The sequence below is a fragment of the Bos taurus genome, chromosome 23, assembly GCF_002263795.3.
Source record: "Bos taurus isolate L1 Dominette 01449 registration number 42190680 breed Hereford chromosome 23, ARS-UCD2.0, whole genome shotgun sequence".
Lineage (NCBI taxonomy): Eukaryota > Metazoa > Chordata > Mammalia > Artiodactyla > Bovidae > Bos > Bos taurus.
The window spans coordinates 5,463,216-5,486,732 of NC_037350.1; the positions used below are offsets into that span (position 1 = coordinate 5,463,216).

The 23,517-nt window shown below is 38.4% G+C and overlaps 1 protein-coding gene across 1 annotated transcript in view; it reads right to left on the reverse strand.

Annotated features, from left to right (window-relative positions):
* FAM83B (family with sequence similarity 83 member B) overlaps positions 1-23,517 on the reverse strand; it is a 96,295-nt gene that overhangs the window by 6,692 nt on the left and 66,086 nt on the right. Inside the window, exons 3-4 of the mRNA NM_001205795.1 lie at positions 1,241-1,405; positions 450-574 (exon numbers count right to left, since the gene is read on the reverse strand). Of these exons, the coding sequence (NP_001192724.1) occupies positions 450-574; positions 1,241-1,405 (290 nt within the window). The remainder of the gene's footprint in view (positions 1-449; positions 575-1,240; positions 1,406-23,517) is intronic.

Below are 23,517 nucleotides of genomic sequence, written 5' to 3' on the forward strand. Positions count from 1 at the left end.
TAAACAGTCAGACTCTTCAGTGATTTTTCAGTAACGCTCTGATTACAGCATAATAATCATCAGGGTCTCCATATACTAAAATAAGAGCAATCCATTAAGCAGGTTCTTCCAGGTGATACAGTTTCTATTTATATGAACAATTATTATGCTTCATACTGTTTTCATAAGGAACAAAAACACCTTAAGCATTATAAAGCTTTAGGGAACCTGAGATATTATTCAATTCCTTCATTTCGGAGAGGAAGAATTTAAAGCCCAAGTAAGTTATGTGACTTGCTGATGACTTAATATTCTTTCAGCCAGAACTGAAACGCAAGTCTCTCCAAGTTTTCCACGTGAAGATTCTTCTTTTACTTTTAAGAAATAACTAAGCAGATTACATTAAAGCTTGAAACTCATAAATTTTATAAATGATTGATAATACTGGAGTGTAAATACAATGACCTTACCTGTAGGAACCAAACATAACTTTCTGGCAGTCAACCAGCAAAAATTTCTGTTCCATTTTTCCATGAAATTTTGCCCCTGTTTTGGAAAGATAATCTTGACCTTTTACTGTCCGCACTCGAATATTCTAGAATTGAATGTAAAAATAAAGTAACTATTATGGTTAGAGTGGGGATATTTTGAAAAGTAAAATATATTAATATAAAAACTTTTTAATCATAAAAGTACACAGGTAATTTCTTTAAACATATAACAACAACAATAAAGATAGGGAAAAGTACATTTTAAAACAAAACCTGAAAAGAAAGCACTCAAATAAAATAGTCACTTAAATAATGCATTTTAATATAACTTAAATCATTTATACATGACGGTTTTATAAATCTCTTAGGGTCCTACTGCAAGAGCTCCTTTCAGGTTATGACAACAGAACAAGATGAAAATTCAGCTTCATATTGATGACTCAGACATCACTGAAATGACTGTGACAAGACACATCTGCTGAATGAAAGAATCACTCAAGTCAGTTGTTTCATGGTTGCCCACGTGAAACTGAAACATTAATTATGACTGACAGCAAAGTTAGCTCAGGAGCTTCAGTGCCCCACCATTAAGAAAACCATCCTATAAAACCATCATGAAGATGATGAAGTCGTAATCTGAAAAGGACAAGGGGACCCTTCTGTGGTCCCCACCTTAAATATACGGTGTACATCTGGAGGGACATAGCTCACTGTGCCGTTCATTTGACTGAGATAGAGCACCTGAAGAAAAGAAAGTACAGAATTCTTACTCTGAGACGCTGAACTTGACAGCCCTGTTTCTCGGTCATACTCAGGAAATGACTAAACTTGGACTCATCAAGCAGAATGTACACAGATATTCCTCGAGTTGATGCCTCCACGATTTCTTTGAAAATGTCCACGTCTGTAAATATATCCATCGCTAAGGCAATGACCTGTTAAAGATACGAATAGGAAACAATGTTAGATACCTAAGACCAAGAAAGTGCTTGCTTTCAGAAAAAAAGTGGATAAAATAGAAAATAGCTAAATATATATTGAAAATAAACTATATATAGATTTATCCCATTAAATAATTTCATACTAGCTTTAAGTCAAAGGGAATCTGCATTTCAGTGGAATGTTGAGTGAAGGGCAGATGTGAATCGTGGTGCTCAAGGTTGTCTGCAGGGTGGATGGAGGGGGCAGTTAGGTGAAGGGTGGAAATTAGTGCTAATGTTTCTCATGGGAAATATTTCCAGGGGAAAGCAAGAATTCTGGAACTAGTTGTTAGGAATAAAAGTCTTGGTGAACGGGGACAGAAAAAAAAAATCTTCTAGAAATAGAAATGTAGCTGAGAAAGGGCCAAAGATAAGAAAGGTATAAGGAGAATTGAAGACCAGAAAATTAAATACATATGCCTAAAATTAGCAGCGCAGACAGAACAAGTAAAAAAAAAAAAAAGAACAAAAACAGATGATTAAAAGGTAAATGCAGAGAGAAATATCCTAAAGGAGCAGGCCTGTGAAATGGAGAGAGTCCAAGTTAACTGTTGAAAACAGAGCCATTACTGATTCTGAGAAGCAAGGGGAATGAAATGACGCTGAAAGAAGTGGAAGTCATTCAACTGACCACCCACTACATGCCAGATGCGAAGGACAGAATCCCTGCCCTTTGCGAAGCTTACAAAGTGGGGAAAGAGGCCATAAACAATGCATCGAAGAGGGAAATTATGTGATAAGCTGTAAGATAATGTTTACTGGGGAAAAATTAGAGCAGGATGAGGAGGGTCACGAGTTCCTGGAAATGGAGAATTGGGGGTCTGTGGCATCTCTGAGAGAATGTCCTGTGAAAAAGCCCTTCAGGTGGATATCCTGACAGATTGTATCTCAGGCAGGGGGACCCCACAGTGCAAAGGTCCTACCCCAGGTTTAAGGAACAGCAAGGGTGGTAAATAAAACAAGAAATGGAAAAACTTATAAGAAAGCCTTGAAGATGTTACAAAGCTTTCCGTGTTTTTTCCTAAATAAAATGTCAGCTGTTGAAAGTTTTTATTGAGGCGATAATATGGTCTCATTTATGTTTGAAAAAGATTGTTTTGGCCTCTGTGTTAAGAAGAGATGGTAAGGCTGGGAGGCAGGATGGAAACAGGGAGGCCAGTTAGAACCACCAGAGCGATTCCAGTGGGAGGTTATGGTGGCCCGGACTAGAATGGTACTGGGAGCAGCCACCTCCAGTGATGAGCAGAAACATCAACACGGGGTGCTTTGAGCTGCAAGGACTTCTGTACGGGCTGAATGTGGGATGAGAGAGAAAGAGGGGAAAAGAGCACGACTCTAAGATTTTGGGGCTCTTTAACCTCAGGGACCAAGTTGTCATCAACTGACAAGGGGAGGGTACAGCTGCAGTAACTTTTAGGTAAAAGATTAAAAAGTCAAGGGCCCTGGATATTCAAGGGGAATGCTGCGTAGGGAGGTCTAGGGCAGAACTGTCAGCTGGGTGTCATGGGGTAGAGATGATGATTAAATCCAAGTCAACAAGGGAGACGAGTAAGTTAGGTGGTCTAGTACAAGGGTAGGGCAGCAAAGGAAGGCTAAGAAAAGGGGGCATCCTGAGAGGCACGTCAAGACAAGGTGTTAACAAGAAGAGTGTCCTCAAGGGTGTGCTATCATGCCGCGAGGCCAAGTAACACGGGGATTAAGCATTCATCGGATTTAGTAATATACAGGTTATTGATGACTTCACAGTGTAGTTTTAGTGGAACAGTGAGATCAAAAGCTTTCTAGGGAGGGTTTTAAGAGAGCTTGAGTGGACAGACACTGGAAACAGCACGTACAGGTAACTCTGAGTAATCTGGCTATGGTAAGAAGCAGAAAAATGGAGCGGTAGTAGTGGGTTAAGCTGGGTCAGTGGAAGTTGTATTTTTTATTTTAAGGTGAGAGAAGCAACAGCAGGTCTGTGTGCTAATGAAATGCTCCAGTGAAGAGTGAAAATTAATGATGCAAGAGATAGTTGGAGGTGGTATGGGGAATTGGGGGTTTCTGGAGGAAAGTCTTAGAGTAGGCAATAAAATATAGGCTATAGGGGTAAAATAGTCAAAGTACAGGGAACAAAGGCCAGTGAAAGATCACTGTACTACCAAGGCAGAAGCCAGGTAGAAGGTGGTGGTGGGAGGGCAGGTGTGGTGCTTGTGGTGGCGGGGGGTATGATGTTCTCTGAATCCTGCCATTTTCTTTGTGAGATGGGAAGACCTTGGGTTATGGAAGACATGTAAGCGGTATGAGGAAAGGGGCATCAAGTGGTCATCTAAGATGATAGAAAAGGCAATAGGTCATGAAGACAGTGTAACTGCAGGGCAGCATTAAGAACCCATCAAGTCATAAATTTAAAATGAGACCAGTCAATGTGGTTGTGAAGAGGGGAGCAGTCATGCAGCAGGCAGTCAACTGAAATGCTCCAGTGAAGAGTGAAAATTAATGACGAACGAGATAGAAGATGTGTAATGTAGGGGTTTTCCCTTGTAGCTCAGATGGTAACGAATCTGCCTGCAGTGCAGGAGACCCAGGTTCGATCCCTGGGTCGGGAAGATCCCCTGGAGAAGGAAATGGCAACCCACTCCAGCATCCTTGCCTGGAAAATACCATGGACAGAAGAGCCTCGTGGGCTGCAGTCCATGGGGTTGCAAAGAGTTGGACATGACTGAGTGACTAACATGCACATACATATAATGTGCAATAGCTAAGATGATTGACTCTGGGATTTAAACTCGATAAGAGAGGAGAGATGGTGTCACAGATGTGAGAGGCAGGGAAACAGGGGTAGGATCAGTGAATGTGAGGTCTCGCTGGGGCTAAACGATAGTTAAATATTAAGGAATTGCCATTAATTTTTTACAATAACAGCAATATAATCATAAAAGGTAATATATATCATTTCTTTTAAATATATATAGTATAGATAAAAATGTTGCCTTGTATTTAATTCACATTATAAAAGGTGAACCACAAATGGTGATGAAAAGTGAAAGCCAGTTGATGGTACATGAGTGTTTTATATGCTGTTTTCCACAGCACAAAGATAGATAAGTGAATAAGTGGACATTGGATATTAGCAGATTCCAGAGGTACCAGGTGCCAGAAATACAAGCAGGAATGTTGGTCAGAGGAGGATAAATTAGGTCCTACAGGATCTGCAGTTACAGACTGTGATGCTATCAAGGACTTGATTGGGAGTCAGGGCTGAGATGCATGTAGGACAAGATGATGGGAGGAGAGCAGGAAAAGGAATTGGTCTTTAGAAGGATCCTTTACACACATACTGAAATTGCCACCAGAACTGCTGAAAAGATTTACAGACACCAAGGAACAAAAATGGTCAAGAAACAAGAAGGAAAAGAAATGCCCTGGCAATAGGCACATGGCAGCAACCACTAAGATAATGTGCTGGATACACTGCAAGTACATAGATGAAGAAGGTCATGGATAATAACTGGTTTAATCCAATAAGATGCTAGAACAAAACACTGGACCATGTTCAAGCAAGACAAGATGACATTCTTTAAACTATCAATAAAACATACTTCAATCAGATTTTCTTTAGGAAGAATAATTTCAATCATTCTAATGGCCTCCCATGACCCTTTCCTTATTTATAATTGAGATGAGGTGCCAGAAGGGAGAAGCTAGTAAGAACAGCCTCATCTGTGTCTTCTACATGCTCTTTAGAATACTAATACAATTATGTAAAGTTTAAAAATAAAATAAAATTTTAAAAAAGAGAAACAAAAGAAAATCAAACATGTGAAAAACCTTCAGTCACATCCACAATTATTAATGTGTTTATGATGCAGTAATGAGTGATGTGATGGTATATGGACATTGACATAAAGAAATGAAAGTATCCATTTTACAAACTTATTTTACAAAATAACTTTAAAAACCATGTCTGGAGCAGACTAGCACTCATTTTTTTTAACTAAAATGGGATTTTTTAAAATAGAAAAATAGTATCATGCTATATGGCATTTTTAAAAAAATGACCAGCATATCTAAAGAATTTATTTATAATTTGCCAGAAAAAATCATGTAACAAATTACTTCAGACTTTGGAAACAAACACAAATGTATGACAGATAAATGAGGGTTTTGTTTGTTAAAAGTAATTGAAGCCATTCAGCCAATGGATGATTCTAGCACATATAAGATAGAACAAATGCCAGTCTCTCTTGCATGACAGATAACACAATACATCAGGATCCGCGAGACCAGATTACACATTTCTGACAAGTTTATCTGATGGTAGCAGAGCCAGGTACCTTATCAGGATTTCTGGTTCCCAGTACCCTCAATAGATACCTAGAAAAATTATATGAAGTCTACAGAGAATTTCAGCTGTGCCAAGAAAGGCAAAATAAAATATAAAATGTAGCCACCTTTTTAAATGGTGGGTTACATTCATGGAAAGGAATGATAATTAGAAATGAGCTATGCCAAATCTGATATGAAGGTATTACATTCCAAGCTAGTTAGCTAAATCACACTGTGCTGTAGAAATAACCAGTCCATTCTGAAGGAGATCAGCCCTGGGATTTCTTTGGAAGGAATGATGCTAAAGCTGGAACTCCAATACTTTGGCCACCTCATGCGAAGAGTTGACTCATTGGAAAAGACTCTGATGCTGGGAGAGATTGGGGGCAGGAGGAGAAGGGGACGACAGAGGATGAGATAGCTGGATGGCATCACTGACTGGATGGACGTGAGTCTCAGTGAACTCCGGGAGTTGGTGATGGGAGGCCTGGCGTGCTGCGATTCATGGGGTTGCAAAGAGTCGGACATGACTGAGCGACTGACCTGAACTGAACTGAATGAAATAAAAATGATACACTTAATTAGTACAAGGTTTATCAAAGGGTACATTAATTAATTTTATAAGTCAACACAGAAGTCATTTACATTAAATGGGATTCATTAAACTGCCATGTAACATATTTTTAAACTTTTCTTGCCTCTTCATTAGTTACTTTTATTCTTTTTTGATAAATTGGAAATGTAAACAAGCAAATGCATTCCTCAGCAACATGAGACTTGGAAAACTTTTAGGAAGGTATTCTGTGTCACTTTTAAGATTTGAGAGATATCTTACATCTTTTAGTAGTTTCAAAGAACTTGATTCAAGGATATGAGTTTACACTTATTTATCTCAGATTAGTAAATTTTCCTGAAGGGACCTAGACACAATTAATTAAAATAATATAAATAGTGACAAAATATTTATAGTAACTTCATGATACAATTTAATTCATTTAGAGAAGGAAATAATGAGTTGTTATGTAATACACTCTAAAAATAATTCAGAGAAAGGAAAAAAATGTTCTATTTCTACAAGAATGTTAGGGGTGAGTACAAAGTAGAATGGCATACACTACTGGGGGGCTTCGTGAATAAGCCTTAAAAAATCAATGAAGATAATTTTTAGCCATACAACTGGAAGACTAGCATTACAGGCATAGAGGCAAAGATCAGAATGATGATCACAGTAATATTTTAATAAATGTTTATTGGATTAACCTAAATATAAGCACAAAAATTATCCGCTTTATGAATATGGAGCAAATTTACTTAGGATTTAACTGTATAGCTCTTATGAAGGGTCTTGCAAATCTGATATACATTTAGATGTGATCTTGATAGGAATATAAATCCTGAAAAATAAAATATCCACACAAAATAGTATATGCCTTTATATGACACAGATACTTAATGAAATGTAAGTATACTTTGGGTTAATATTCTGTAGTTACAGAACTGTCAGCATCACCTTCAAAAATTGAAAAAGTGAATATTAGACCTTTTATGCTCCAAAATACTAAGCACCATTTGAAAGTATTCAGCCTTTCTTGGTAATTTCCTACATATATACAGGAAGAGGATTTACTTTCTTCCAACAGGAGAAAAGCTAAAAAACAGTTCAAATTAATAATAATAATAATGATAAAGAACACTTTAATAACTACATTTGTAATAAAAATCAACACAGCTGGAAAACCTTAAAACCGACTAATAGAAATTAAGTTAAATGATCCTTAAGAAATATATATTTGTAAATCTGTGCTGCTGTTGCTAAGTCGCTTCAGTCGTGTCCGACTCTGTGCGACCCCATAGATGGCAGCCCACCAGGCTCCCCCATTCCTGGGATTCTCCAGGCAAGAACACTGGAGTGGGTTGCCATTTCCTTCTCCAATGTATGAAAGTGAAAAGTGAAAGTGAAGTTGCTCAGTCGTGCCCGACTCTTAGCAACCCCATGGACTGCAGCCCACCAGGCTCCTCCATCCATGGGATTTTCCAGGCAAGAGTACTGGAGTGGGATGTCATTGCCTTCTCCTTGTAAATCCGTAATGCCTGTTAAAAGCAATGAATTTTAGAAATAAGAGGCTGATATTAAGAATAGGTGATTTTGGTCCTTATCCTACTGCAGCCTAAGTGAAAGTATGCATTTTGTGTGAAATTTCGCATATAATATAGTGTATGCACTGGATAAGTTTCAGCTTTACATTCGTTGTTCAGTAGTTCAGTCATGTCCGCCTCTATGTGACCCCATGGACTGTAGCCTGCCAGGCTTCCATGTCCTTCTCTATTTCCCAGTTAGCTCAAACTCTTGTCCATTGAGTCGGTGATGCCATCCAACCATCTCATCCTCTGTCGTCCCTTTCTCCTCCTGTCTTCATTCTTTCCCAGCATCTGGGTCTTTCCCAATTAGTCAGCTCTTCCCATCAGGTGGCCAAAGTATTGGAGTTTCAGCTTCAACATCAGTCCTTCCAATGAACACTCAGGACTGATCTCCTTTAAGATGGACTGGTTGGATCTCCTTGCAGTCCAGGGGACTCTCAAGAGTCTTCTCCAGCACAGCAATTCAAAAGCATCAATTCTTTGGAATTCAGGCTTCTTCAAGGTCCACTCTCACATCATTCATGACTAATGGAAAAACCATAGCTTTGACTATATATAGACCTTTGTCAGCAAAATTATGTTTCTGCTTTTTAATACTGTCTATATTTGTCATAGCTTTTTTTCTAAGTAGCAAGCAACTTTTACTTTCATGACTGCAGTCTCCATCCACCGTGATCTTGGAGTCCAAGAAAATAAAGTCTGTCACTGTTTCCATTGTTTTCCCATCTATTAGCCATGAAGTGATGGGACAGGATGCCATGATCTTAGTTTTTTGAATGCTCAGTTTAAGCCAGCTTTTTCACTCTCTTCTTTTCACCTTCATCAAGAGGCTCTTTAGTTCCTCTTCACTTTCTGTTGTTACAGTGGTATCATCTGCATATCTGAGGTTGTTGATATTTCTACTGGCAGTTTGGATTCCAGCTTGTGATTCATCCAGCCTGGCATTTCACATGATGTATACTCTGCATATAAGTTAAATAAGCAGGGTGACAATATACAGCCTTGACACACTCTTTTCAGAATTTTGAACCAATCTATTTCCCCATGTCTGGTTCTGTTTTTTTTTTTTTTTTTTTTTGACCTACATACAGGTTTTGCAGGAGGCAGTTAGGTGGTCTGGTATTCCCGTTTCTAAGGATATTCCACAGTTTGTTGTGACCACACGGTCAAAGGATTTAGCATAGTCAACGAAGCAGAAGTAGATGTTTTTTTCTATAATTCTCTTGCTTTTTCTATGATTCAACGGATGTTGGCAATTTGATCTCTGGTTCTTCTGCCTTTTCTAAATCCAGCTTGTACATCTGAAATTTCTTGGTTCCCGTACTGTTGAAGCCTAGCTTCAAGGATTTTGAGCATTGCCTTGCTAGCATGTGAAATGAATTGTGCAGTAGTTTAAACATTTGTTGGCATTATCCTTCTTTGAGATTGGAATAAAAACTGACCTTTTCCAGTCCTGTGGCCACTGCTGAGTTTTCCAAATTTGCTGGCATATTGAGTGCAACACTTTAATAGCATTATCTTTTAGGATTTATAATAGTTCAGCTGGAATCCCATCACCTCCACTAGCTTTGTTCATAGTGATGCTTCCTAAGGCCCACTTGACATCACATTCATTATGAATACAATACTTTTTGCACACATATAAGTTTACTAACATTTAAATTGATATCAGCTGATTTGGTCTGCTATGAATTTCATAATCTTTGGAAAGTCACTGAAATGATTCTGAGTCTCACTGACTTCTACTGCTGCTGCTGCTGTTAAGTCGCGTCAGTCGTGTCCGACTCTGTGTGACCCCATAGACAGCAGCCCATCAGGCTCCTCTGTCCCCGGGATTCTCCAGGCAAGAACACTGGAGTGGGTTGCCATTTCCTTCTCCAACACATACATGCATGCACGTGTGCTAAGTTGCTTCAGTTGTGTCCGACTCTGTGCGACCCCATGGATAGCAGCCCACCAGGCTCCCCTGTCCACATGATTCTCCAGTCAAGAATACTGTAGTGGGTTACCGTTTCCTTCTCTATATATTAAATTATCCACAGAAGATGGTGTGTGTATCAAGTTCTAAAATGCTGTGTTTCAATAACTATTCACTTACGTCTAATTACTCAGCAATTGGATTAAAACATACATTGTACTTAGCTTTTTAAAACCTTACTGACCATGACCTGGTGATAGTAAAAACAAACAAAAAAACAAAAAACACCTGGGCACTGTAGTAAAAGTCAACAGAAATCTTAAATGGGAATGTCTAGGCTCTGTTATAGGTACAACATACTTTTGTAGAACTAGTACATGTTTGACAACTCAGAAGGGTTGCATAAATCATTCCCCTCTGCTTCTGTGTTGTGTTATGTGATTGAAAGTATTTATACACCAGTGTTAGGGACTAAATGTTTGTATCTTTCAAAATTCAGATTTTGAAATCCTGAGCAGGCTTAAAAGAAACAGCAAGAAGAGTCATAGTCATTTTACTGATTTCACAATTCAGCCCTCTTACAAGTTCTTGTCTTTCTAGCATTTTCTGAAAAGTGTCTTCTCCTGAAAACTGGCCCGACAAGGGTCCTGGGCATGGCCTGCCAAACCAATGGGTCAGGATCCAGATCTAGGTACACTGACAGAAGTAACTTGTTTTCCGGAGGCTTTTAGGATCCCTCCTTTGGTTGTAACATAATTATCCATTGGCTTGGAATAGCTGTTATCTTATTTAAATTTTTGCAATATAAAGGGGTGTCTGTCAAAATCGCCAAGAGAAATATCGATTACCTCAGATATGCAGATGACACCACCATTATAAAGAAGTGATGAAAATGAAAAATGAAAGTGAAAGGAAAGAGTGAAAAAGCTGGCTTGAAATTCAACATTCGGAAAACAAAGATCATGGCATCTGGTCCCATCACTTCAAGGCAAATAGATGGGAAAACAATGGAAACAGTGACAGACTTTATTTTCTTGGGCTCCAAAATCACTGCAGATGGTGCCTGCAGCCATAAAATTAAAAGACACTTGCTCTTTGGAAGAAAAGCTATGACCAACCTAGACAGCATACTAAAAAGCAGAGACATTACTTTGCTGGCAAATGTCTGTATAGTCAAAGCTCTGGTTTTTCCAATAGTCATGTAAGAGTCATGTGAAAGTTGGACCATAACGAAAGCTGAGGGTCAAAGAATTGATGCTTTTGATATTCTTTCTTCGTGTTTAGTCTTTGTTAGTTTGATTAGTATGAGTCTTGCCATGTTTCTTCTTGGGTTTTTCCTGTATGGGACTCTGTGCCTCTTGGACTTGATTGCCTATTTCCTTTTCCATGTTGGGGAAATTTTCAACTATAATCTCTTCAAAAACTTTCTCATACCCTTTCTTTTTCTCTTCGTCTTCTGGGACCCCTATAGCTCGAATGTTGGTGTGTTTGATATTGTCCCAGAGGTCTCTAGGACTATCCTCAGCTCTTTTCATTCTTTTACTTTATTTCCATCATTTTATCTTCCAGCTCACTGATTCATTTTTCTGCTTAATTTCATTAATTGTGTTGTTTGTCTCTGTATGTTTATTTTTTATTGCTAGGTCTTTGTTAATTGATTCTTGCATTTCCTCCATTTTGTTTTCAAGGTTTTTTGATCATCTTTACTATTATCCTTCTGAATTCTTTTTTAGATAGTTTACCTACTTCCTCTTCATTGATTTGGACTTCTGTGTTTCTAGTTTGTTCCTTCATTTGTGTAGTATTTCTCTGCCTTTTCATTTTTTTTTTTTTAAACTTATTGTGCTTGAGGTCTTATTTTCTCTGCTTCAAGGCTGAATTCTTTCTTCCTTTTGGTTTCTGCCCTCCTAAGGTTGGTCCAGTGGTTTGTATAAGCTTCATACAGAGTGAGATTTGAGCTGAGTGTTTGTTTGTTTTTCCTCTGATGGGCAAGGCTGAGTGAGGTGGTGGTCCTGTCTGCTGATGATCGGGTTTGCAGTTTGTTTTGTTTGTTATTTAGATGAGGCGTCCTGCACAGGGTGCTATTGGTGGTTGGGAGATGCCGAGTCTTGTGTTCCAGTGGTTTCCTCTGTGTGAGTTCTCACTATCTGATACTCCCTAGGGTTAGTTCTCTGGTAGTCTACGGTCTTGGAGTCAGTGCTCCCTCTCCAAAGGCTCAGCACTTGATCTCAAGTTTTGCGTGGTAGTATACATTCTTTTCCTCTGGTCAGGCACTCCTGTCCACTCTCAGCTGGTGTTCTGCACACATTCTGTGTCTGACGTTGTATTCCTGATGTATCTGTGGAAAGATATGTACTTCATGTCCACCTGCTCCTCCTCCATCTTGCTCTTCGGAAGGGACACTTCTATCTTTGTGGGAGTGAGCATCCAAAGATGTGCAGTCGCAGATGGACACCAGCCTCCTCAAAGAGTTGACAGGTGGGTGGAGCCTTGTCATCAATGTGAAGTTTAGGGACTTCTCTGGTGACCCAGTGGTTAGGAATCCACCTGCCCGCCTCTCCCCATGTTCTTAAGTCCATTCTCTATGTCTGCTTCTCCACTGCTGTCCCATAAATCTGTTCTTCAGTACCATTCTTCTAGTTCCATATATATATATATATATGTTAGAATATGATATTTATCTTTTCTTTCTGACTCACTTCATTCTGTATAATAGGTTCTAGGTTCATCCACCTCATCAAAACTGAGTCAAATGCATTCCTTTATATGGCTGAATAATATTCCTTTGTTTATGGAAAGAGTAACATAGGAACTTACATTACCATATGTAAAATAGATAGCCAATGAGAATTTGCTGTTTGGCTCAGCAAACTCAAACAGGGGCTCTGTATCAACTTAGAGGGTTGAGATTGGGAAAGAGATGGGAGGAAGTTTCAAAAGGGAGTGGGTATATGTATATACAGGATTTCCCTGGTGGCTCAGATGGTAAAGCATCTGCTTATAATGTGGGAGACCTGGGTTCGATCCCTGGGTCAGGAAGATCCCCTGGAGAAGGAAATGACAGCCCACTCCAGTATTCTTGCCTGGAAAATCCCATGGACAGAGGAGCCTGGTGGGCTACAGTCCATGGGGTCGCAAAGAGTCAGACACGACTGAGCAACTTCACTTTCACTTTCATATGTATATCTATGGCTGATTCATGTTGAGGTTTGACAGAAAAAAACAAAATTCTGTAAAGCAATTATCCTTCAATTAAAAAAATAAATTAAAAAAGAAAAAGAATCCACCTGCCAGTGCAGGGGACACAGGTTTGATCCCTGGTCCAGGAAGATTCCACATACCTTGGAACAACTAAGGCCATGAGACAGGGCTACTGGAGCCCGCGCTCGGCTTAGGAGAAAAGATGCTCAGCGAGGGTCTGTGAGCATCTATGTGCCCCGTCCAAGCCAACCTGGGATCACTGACCTGCAAGCTCCTCCCTAGACCGCATTCTTTACTTGAGCAATAATTGTGTCTCTTGAATATCAACAATTAATTAACTTGACATAAAAAAGAAATCAATCACATAGCGTGCCCAAAATACCACAGGTCCTATCCAATAATTTCTATTTGAATAAGAAATTTGAATATGAAGGAGTTTTACATAAAAGTCATGAACTATTGCTGTAGCATTTTTGTATCCAGTGTAAGTCTTCCTGTGTCTTTACCCTGTAGTCAAGTTATAGGAACTTAATCCCCTGTTTACTTAACTCGACTGCTCTCTTTTCTCTCTTGGAGAATATTTTTTTTACCACTTGCTTCTCAGAACCATGTATTATTTTTCACTTTGATGCCTGAAAATTGAGAGACAGCATACCTTTGGTGGTAGGGAACAGTCATTCTAAAAGCTAAGAGATGGGGAATAACTAATTTTCAGGGTATCATCAACCTTGATTGAAAACATTAGCCACATTACTTAGAATATTTCCTGAATAATTTGTCTGCGACACACTCCAAGTTTCTTAAGTATTCTGAACACCTAATGATACTCATTCTATATAGATAAACAATATTTAGATACAAAGCAGTGAATGTTTATCAGTTGGGCTACAGAAACAAGACACAAGTTTCCTATTTTATTAGCATTTCCAAGTCTTCATTAATATGATTAAAATCTCATTGTCAAAATCTTTACTTTCTCTACTAGAAAAATTCTAAAGTGTAATTTATTTTCCTTCAGTAGGTCATAAAAAGGGTCTTGCCCTAATTCTAGGTTGAAAATCTGTTTATTAGCTATACTACATCTGAACATTGAGGTTTTATTAAAATAAAACTGCCTTTATCAAAAGCTGAGATAGCCAGATTTATTCCAGCCACTTTCATTAAATTAAACCAAATTGTTTTAGCCATAAAATTAAGGAAGATCCATGTCTTTACATATTACCTTTGATTAATATTCTACATAAATATGTTACTTGAAAAATAAAATATTTTATATAAATATATCCTTGAGCAGCTCTCAAAGCTGTAAATATTGGCAAAATGGGAGCTAATGATTAAAGAATAGGAATAGAATGAGATGAGGAAAAAAACTATACAAAAATTCTCTTGAATACATTAAATTTGGTTACTATACCAGATTTGTCAAATGACATTTGAAAGCCATTTAAACTTCAAATATTTCCAAAGGTCAAATAATTTCGTCTTTTAGGACACAAATAATATTTTAAAAGTACTTCCATTCTAACAAAATTCAACGTGGAGTTTCAATCTGGGCCAGTGAAATATTTTTGAAAAAAAGTTAACTATGCCTGTGAATTTAGGTTTCTTGAGACTTTATTTCTGAAAACAGATCAAATGGCAAAAGAAAAGTACACTGGATAAGCATTAAAAGGTTCAGATAATCATAGAGGAAGAAAAAAATATCCAAATCATTAAAATGTAAAGCAGTTCAATAAGAAATCTAACCTTCAGCTTTTATTATTGAGCTGATCAAAGGCAACAGAAAGCCTCCCGACTGATAAGAAGAGAACCAAAGGAATCTGTCCTCTGGGAGGAGGGTAGAAAAGGGTGTGCAGTGAATTTAACTATCTGATAGGAAAGAACACTGTCAATGACATATTTGGTTTCAAAATAAAAGTAAAGAAATGAAAGTTTCATGAGTATCAGAAAAGATCCCTAGCCCCACTTTCTCAGAGAGGCTAATTATTCAGGTAAAAGATAATCTCATGGCTTTTTAGACTTAATATTAGATTGCATTTTTTTCACATTGAACTCAAACTTCCTAAGTAAAATTTAGGAGAATTTCTTTCAATTCTAGTGTCTGGATCAGAAAGTAAACAAACAAGTAGACAGCAATATTCTCATGTCATGAAAAAATTTATCAAGTGTGCTTCATAATTATACACACACACAGGGTGAGAAAGAGAAAGAGAGAGATGATCTGTCTCTTTCAACCTCCAGGGGAAGAATGATTGTTTTAAAAAAACAGACTAAAAAAGGGAAACTTGCAATAATTTCACAATTATGCCAGGGACAATGGTATTTTTTCTTTTATCCTGTTAAATGGCAACCCACTCCACTATTCTTGCCTAGAGAATCCCATGGACTGAGGAGCCTGGTGGGCTACAGTCCACAGGGTTGCAAAGAGTCAGACATGACTGAGCGACTTCACTTTCACTTTCACTTTCCTGCACACTTTTAGAAACTGAGATGTTATTTACGTAATGTGCATGTTATATGTTTGTCATTAAGGAATGCTCTCCTACTATACAAACTGTCATAATAACATGTTTTTAGAAAAGATAGTTTTCCAAAAAGTAGTGTGAAGAATGTAGTCTGAACATAGAAGGACCACCTGGAAGTCTGAGGTAAAGGTTCAGAATCTGATTGGCAACAGGGATCATATCAACATCTGTCAAGAAAACATTTCCCTAAGAGTTTTCAATGTTGAGAAATTAAAGAAAAGACTATTTACAGAAGTGTGGGCATGGTTAAGTAAACAGACTATAGAAACCCAAGTCTGTCACTTAAGGGGGAGAGAGAGAGGGGGGAAAACAGAAAATAAACTTTGAAAAACAGAAAATAAACTTTCCTTCTGGGGTTCCCTGTCCTGCTGGCACCTCCCATCAACTGGATAGTGGGGTACACGAGGAGAAAATACTTCTGGACAACTTGCAGATTTCTGGATTGAATGACTGAGTGGCTGATGTCGTCAGTGACAGACACGGGCAGATGGGAGGTTGGAAAGGGTTAGGGTTATGGTTAGGTCGGCTTTGGGTCTGTGGATTGTCAACCATCCATGACACAGCTACGTGGAAACCGTTACAGGCTGCTGGTTGTCAGGAGAGAGCTTCTGGCCTCCAAATTCTACAGATTTCCACCCATAAGTCAGACTATTTAAGAATACGTAATTTATAAAATCAAATGTAAACTCTTTACAGTGGCATGCGGAGTCTGTCTTCATTTCAGGACTCACTGCATCTTCTATGTCTCCTGTGATTCCTTCTGTCTAAAATCCCCACCTTCTGTTTATCAAAATCCAACTCCCCTCTCAAGGCCAAGTTTACCTGCAGGCCTCTTTCACAAAGCTGCTGCTGATTCCCTGAGCCTGCATCAATAACATCCTAATGTATGCTCCATCTACGGTTTTTAATACATTTAGTACAGCATTTATTTCATCAGCCTTGTTGCTCACTTACTACTTTCAAGGGACTAATAAGCTAGAGGAGAGTGGGGAAAATATACCTCAGTCATTTTGTATCCCCATCAGTTTAACAGTACAACTCAATAAAATTTATTAAATTATTCAAGCTATTTCTCTGAAGCATCAAGTATGGTTATTTTCAAATAGTAAATAAGCCAATGTTTTTAACTGAATATTTACACTTCTTATTTTGAATTCCTATGAATTTCTATGATTTTCTAAAGAAAGTGTTGTTGTTGTTCAGTTGCTCAGTCAAGTCCAACTGTTTGCTGCTCCACAGACTGCAGCATGTCAGCTTCCCTGTCCTCACTGTTTCCCGGAGTTTGCTCAAACTCATGTCCATTGAGTTGGTGATGCCATCCAACCATCTCATCCTCTGTCATCCCCTTCCAATGAGCTGGCTCTTCGCATCAGGTGGCCAAAGTATTAGAGCTTTAGCATCAGTTCTTCCAATGAATATTCAGAGTTGAATTCCTTTAGGATTGACTGGTTAGACCTCCTTGCCATACAAAGGACTCGCAAGAAGAGTCTTCTCCAACACCACAGTTTGAAGGCATCAGTTTTTCAGTGCTCAGCCTTTTTTATCGTCCAATTCTCACATCTGTACATGACTACTGGAAAAACCATAGCTTTGACTATATGGACCTTTGTAGGCAAAATAATATCTCTACTTTTAAATATGCTGTCTAGGTTTGTCATAGCTTTTCTTTCAAGGGGCAAGTATCTTTTGATGTCATGACTGCAGTCACCATCCAGAGTGATTTTAGAGCCCAAGAAAATAAAGTATGCCACTGTTTCCACTGTTTCTAAAGAAACTACTTTCTCAGAAATCTCTCTTGACACTTTTCATTTACAGTTTAGAGTCTGTGATGGAGGTAGGTTGGAGCACGTGAACTGATGGTACAACTGTGTTATTGGTCTTCTCTTTCTGGGAATTATTTTATGTATGTACACCTGCATGAAATAGCTAGAAGGCACCTAAAAGTCATCTGCCTGCTGTTCAAATGAAGTATGTCCCACAACTTATCCTAAATGGCACAGGTAGTAAAGATAGAAAAAAAGCAAAGAAGAACTAAAGAGCCCCTTGATGAAAGTGAAAGAGGATAGTGAAAAAGCTGGCTTAAAACTCAACATTCATAAAACTAAGATCACGGCATCTGGTCCCATCACTTCATGGCAAATAGATGGAGAAACAGTGGAAACAGTGACAGACATTTTTTTTTGGGGGGTGGGGCTCCAAAATTACTATTGATGGTGACTGCAGCCATGAAATTAAAAGACGCTTGCTCCTTGGAAGAAAAGTGATGACCAACCTAGATAGCATGTTAAAAAGCAGAGACATTATTCTTTGCCAACAAAGGTCTGTCTAGTCAAAGCTATGGTTTTTCCACTAGTCATGTATGGATGTGAGAGTTGGACTATAAAGAAAGCTGAGTGCCAAAGAATTGATGCTTTTGAACTGTGGTGTTGGAGAAGACTTTTGAGAGTCCCTTGGACTGCAAGGAGATCCAACGAGTCCATCCTAAAGAAACTCTGTCCTGAATATTCATTGGAAGGACTAATGCTGAAGCTGAAACTCCAATACTTTGGCCACCTGATGCGAAGAACTGACTCATTGGAAAAGACCCTGATGCTGGGAAAGATTGAAGGCGGGAGGAGAAGGGGGTGACAGAGGATGAGATGGTTGGATGGCATCACCGACTCAATGGACATGAATTTGAGTAAACTCCGGGAGTTGGTGATGGACAGGGAGGCCTGGTGTGCTTCAGTCCATGGGGTCACAAAGAGACGGACATGACTGAGTGACTTAACTGAACAGAATAATAACATTTGTAACATGGAAGGTGTTAGTAAGAATCATCTTTCCCCCAAAATTAGTTGGGCTGGATAAATAGTATTTTCACATCAGTGGCAACAGCAACAAATGCTGAAGATCATGGATATTAAGGTATTTATTTAAGATCACACCATAAGTGATAAAGCTACAGCTAGAACTGAGTTTTCTTCTAGTTCAATACTTCGCCATCAGGCCATATGCCCTCAACCCACTGCTTGAGTCAGGGAAAATGTGTATACCTAAGGAGGTTCCAGAACATGGTGACCATCCCTTGGCAGAGTTCAGTTTGTTTCCAGATGTGTGGTTAATGCATTGATAGTGAAAAGCAAAGAACACTCTGATGCAGAGTTCCATTCTTGAAATGCAATTGTACCCCTTTTTTGAATCTTGGCTAAAAGTTCTGACAATCCCCACAATATTATCATTGGGTTAAGCTAGTATCAAATTCTCCTTGTCTCTACACTCTGTCTATAGCTATGTCTGAGCCGCTATGGTACAAATCTTCATTGGTGAGATTCTATTCCAAACATTTACAAAACCCAGCAGACAGCTATTAGAATGGCTATCATCAAAAAGACAACAAGTTAACAAGTGTTGGTGAGGAAGCAAAGAGAAAGGAAACCCTGTGAAGAGCTGGTGGGAATATAAATTAATGACACCACTATGGAAAATAGTATGGCGGTTTCCCAAAAAATTAAAAACAGAGCTACCACATGGCCTATCAATTCATCCAAAGACTACGAAAAGAACAACTCAAAAGGACATATGTATCCCTATGTTCCTTGCAGCATTATTTATAATAGCCAAGACATGGAAACAACCTAAATGCCCATCAGGAGATGAATGGATAAAGAGGGTGTGGTGTACAAATAACAGTGGAATATTAACTCGGCCATAAGAAAGAATGCAATAACGCCACTTGTGATAACACAGATGGACCATAAGGGCATTATGCTAAGTGAAATAAATCAGACAGATAAAGACAAATACTCTATGCCATCACTTACATGTGGACTCTAAGAAGACAAATGAACATAACCAAATAGAAACAGAGTCATAGATACAGAGAACAAGCAGGTGGTTGCCAGAGAGGAGCAGGTTGAGGGCAAGAGAAACATGGATGAGGGAGACTGAGAAGTATAAACTTTAAATTATAAAACAAATGAGTCACAGATATGAAATGTACAGTATGGGGAAAATAACCAATAACTATATAACATCTTTGAATGGTGACAGATGGTAACTAGATTTACCATGGTGATTATTTTGAACATATAGAAATATTAAATCACGGATTCCCTAATAGCTCAATTGGTAAAGATCCACCTGTGATGCAGGAGACCCTGGTTCAATTCCTGGATTGGGAAGATCAGCTGGAGAAGGGATAGGCTACCCATTCCAGTATTCTTGGCTTCCCTTGTATGACTCAGCTGGTAAAGAATCCGACTGCAACGTGGGAGACCTGGGTTCGATCCCTGGGTTGGGAAGATCCCCTGGAGAAGGAAAAGACTACCCACTCCAGTATTCTAGCCTGGAGAATTCCATGGACTGTAGAGTCCATGGGGTCTCAAAGAGTTGGACATGACCGGGCGACTTTCACTTCCACTTTCATGCTATGTACCAGCAACTAACATAGTGGATTAGGCCAATTATGCCTCAAAAACAAATTCATAGAAAAAGAAACCAGATTTGTGGTTACCAGAGGCAGGAGGTAGGCTGAGAGGAGGGGAGGAGAAACTAGATAAGATTGTCAAAAGATACAAACTTTAAGTTATAAGATAAACAAATATAAGGGATATAAGGTACAACATGATAAATATAACTAAGACTATGATAATATTATATATGAAAGATGTTGAGAGTAAATCCTAAGAGTTCTCATCTCAAGTGACATTTGTGTCTATATGAGAGGATGGAAGCTTACTAAATTTACTGTGATCATTATTTCATGATGTAAGTACATTATGCTGTATACCTTAAACTTGCATGATACTGTACATCAATTCTATCTCAGTAAAACTGGGAAGAAAATGTATATAAGCTCACTCTGGATGCTTTCCAATACATGAGATATGTCTCATAAATTTGTATCATAAATTATATGAGATATGAAAATTATGGCTAGATTTTTGTCTTTATATAACTGACAAGTGGTTATTTGAAAAATCCATATCACTAATGAACTTAAAAATCAAGTAATCAGAATATATCATATGTTCATCCATTCTAAAAATATATAGAATATTTAAATGAGATAGGTTTCAAAGTGCTTAAAGAAAATTCTACTTCATCTTGGCAGAACTGTATTTTTAGGATGTTTCTGAAAATGGAAGATTCTTGCCAGGTAAGGAACTGTACTGCAAAGGTGTAAGTAGAATAGCTCATGGGGAAAAAAATTGCTTAGTTCCTAATAAACAAATGGAGAAACAAAATAAAGTGGGATGAGAAGATAAGGAATTTGAAGCTGAATGAAATCAATAGTTACAATTCCTATTAATAGGATATCTTTTACCAGCATCATTGCCAGCATTTGCTAGCTTCTTTTTGTCGCCCGCCCCCCCGCATCCCCCACAAGAAATGCCAAGAAGGCAGAGAGCTCCATTTGGTCAATAAATGAAGTAGCAACAGTTGTGTTTCACAAGTGTGAAGTCCATTTAATTTTTCTTCCTCCAAATTTTGGTAAAGGAGAGCCTTAAATAAGTAATGGTATTTTTTTTTTAATCCCTCGAGTTGATTTTCTTTCATGACAGGTTCTATGTCACATCAACTCAATGCTATTTCTTTAATAAAAATCATACGGCCACTCAAGCTAAATAAGTCATCATAACACTTAGGTCGTTATGTCTCTTTTCTATGTGTGTGCTTAGTCGCTCAGTCATGTCTGACTCTTAGCGACCTCATGGACTGTAGCCCGCCAGACTCCTCTGTCCATGGGATTCTCCAGGCAAGAATACTGCAGTGGGTTGCCATGCCCTCCTCCCAGGGATCTTCCCAACCCAGGATTGAACCCAGGTCTCCCACATTGCAGACGGATTTTTTAACCATCTGAACCCCAGGGAAGCATGTCTTTTCTGAGATTTCTTCAAAACTGAACACATTCTCAGAAGTTTGGTTCAGTATTTAACTGGAATCTTGCACAGAAATTTTAAAAAACCATTTTTGAGCAAAGGCATGAATTAGGTCAACTCTGCCTTCTTGAAGTGCTTTCAAGCTCTGAGATTCTATGCTTGTTAAAAAAGAAACTTCACATTTCACACAAGATTCCTTATGAAAATATCACCAAGAATTCTCCCTTACTTCCTCCCTCTCATGCCATCGGCTCCTCATGCTACAGGCTAATGAGACATTAGGCACAGAAGTTGAAAGTCAAGATCAAATGGGAGTAAAGAGAGTAAGGAATTGAAGAGAATATCACAGGGCTATGACATCATCCAGAAATGTTAGCCACATTGGCATTTTCTGCTTATATATTTCAGCAACACTGAAAAATGCTTTGGAGTCGTATGGTTGTTTTCCATGGTAACAAGTCCAAAGGATTAAAATCAGCAAATAGAATTATGTCTAAGAAAAATAATACATTCTTAAATAGCATTAGAATAAATAAAACAATGGTGGGAATAATCTTGTTTAATTTAACTAAAATATGATAAGACTAATCTAGACAATGGCTATATGCCACCGAAGAAATAACAAAAAAGGCTGAAAAGTATGTCTAACACTTGTTTTTTGCTGTTAACCATCACTCAAGAAAAGGCACTGTCTGAAATGGAATGCATAGCTCATACTAAAAATAGACTTTCTCCACATAACTGTAGTGAGCTTTATAGTTGATAGTCCTATTTACCCTAAACACATTACAATAATAGAATAAAATGGAAATAGGCACTTCATAAAACAGAACAAATTTTAATATAACCAAGAAAAGAATGTCTAATCAAAAAGGCTCTTACATACACATTGAATGAAAGAGATTTCATAATACTTGCCATACATGTAAATGGATATTTCAGTATGTTGTTATTTATTCATAATATTTTATGAAATCTTACAGATAATTCTTAGCAACATCATATCAAATCATTATAGATTTAAAATCACCTATTAACTACAGGAATAACCAGTAATTGTTTTGCTTCTGACTCTAAATTCTACTAGATTGAGTTCTAAGTTTAGAAAGGTTTTTTCCTTAATTAAAATTTAGATGATAAAATCAGATAAAATAGATAAGGCAGCATAAGCAGCTTCTGGTAGGAAAGAACTCTTTGCCAAAAGAGTTCTCTGCAGGCACTCCCTTTTGTCTCCTCACTAACCTCACACCAGGAACCTCAGTCCTCTACTTATCTCAGTCTTAAGCACCTTTTTCAAATATTAATCACACGAATCTTGCCCAATCTGTTCCATAGATGAAAGACGTAGAAATGAAGAATAAGTAATTAACAGATGACCAGATCGCTTCTCCAGCTTCCCCTTCAGTAATCTCGAGAAATAAACTGTAAACCAGAGAGCAACTAAAGAAAGATCACAAGGTGGCAAGCCTGCCCACAGGGAGGGATGGCAAGGACCCTGACTTCTTATCCCAGTGATTCACCAAGATTACCCCTGTTTTTCCCTTTAAGAACTTTCATGGTCAAGCAGAATCTTTACAGTTGGTTTTGGGGGGACATGAGTCTGCCCTCTCCCCAGCATTCTGATTAAAGGCAACTTCTTTATATCAATCTCTCTCTCTGTCTCTCTCATTGATTTTTCAGGGGCAAGAAACAAACCTGAGTCCGTAAGAGTCACCAGCTTCACTCAGCCCATGCGTGTTACCAATACAGGCTCATCGTCACAGGTTCTGCTCCTTTTATCTGCTCTTACTCGAATAAATGACCTAGCTTATTTCTAAATACAACCAGACATTCTGTACTTCGTGGTCTTTTGAAAATCCCACTGAAGTGGAATTTCAGTTCTCCATAGAGATAAAACAGGAAGGTCAGATCAAACAAGAGCCTGGAATTTTTAATCCAGTTCTTTCAGCACAAAGACACACATGGAAAGCTTCATCTTGGGACAAGGGAGGAAGCTCTTTCCTGAGGCGAGGACCCCAGGTCATTGTGGAGGCAGCTGTGAGAGGCACTGCCGGAGCCCATAGGGATTTCAACTTATCCCCCAGGCTTCCACGTTTTCTGTCCTTTTCTCCACCT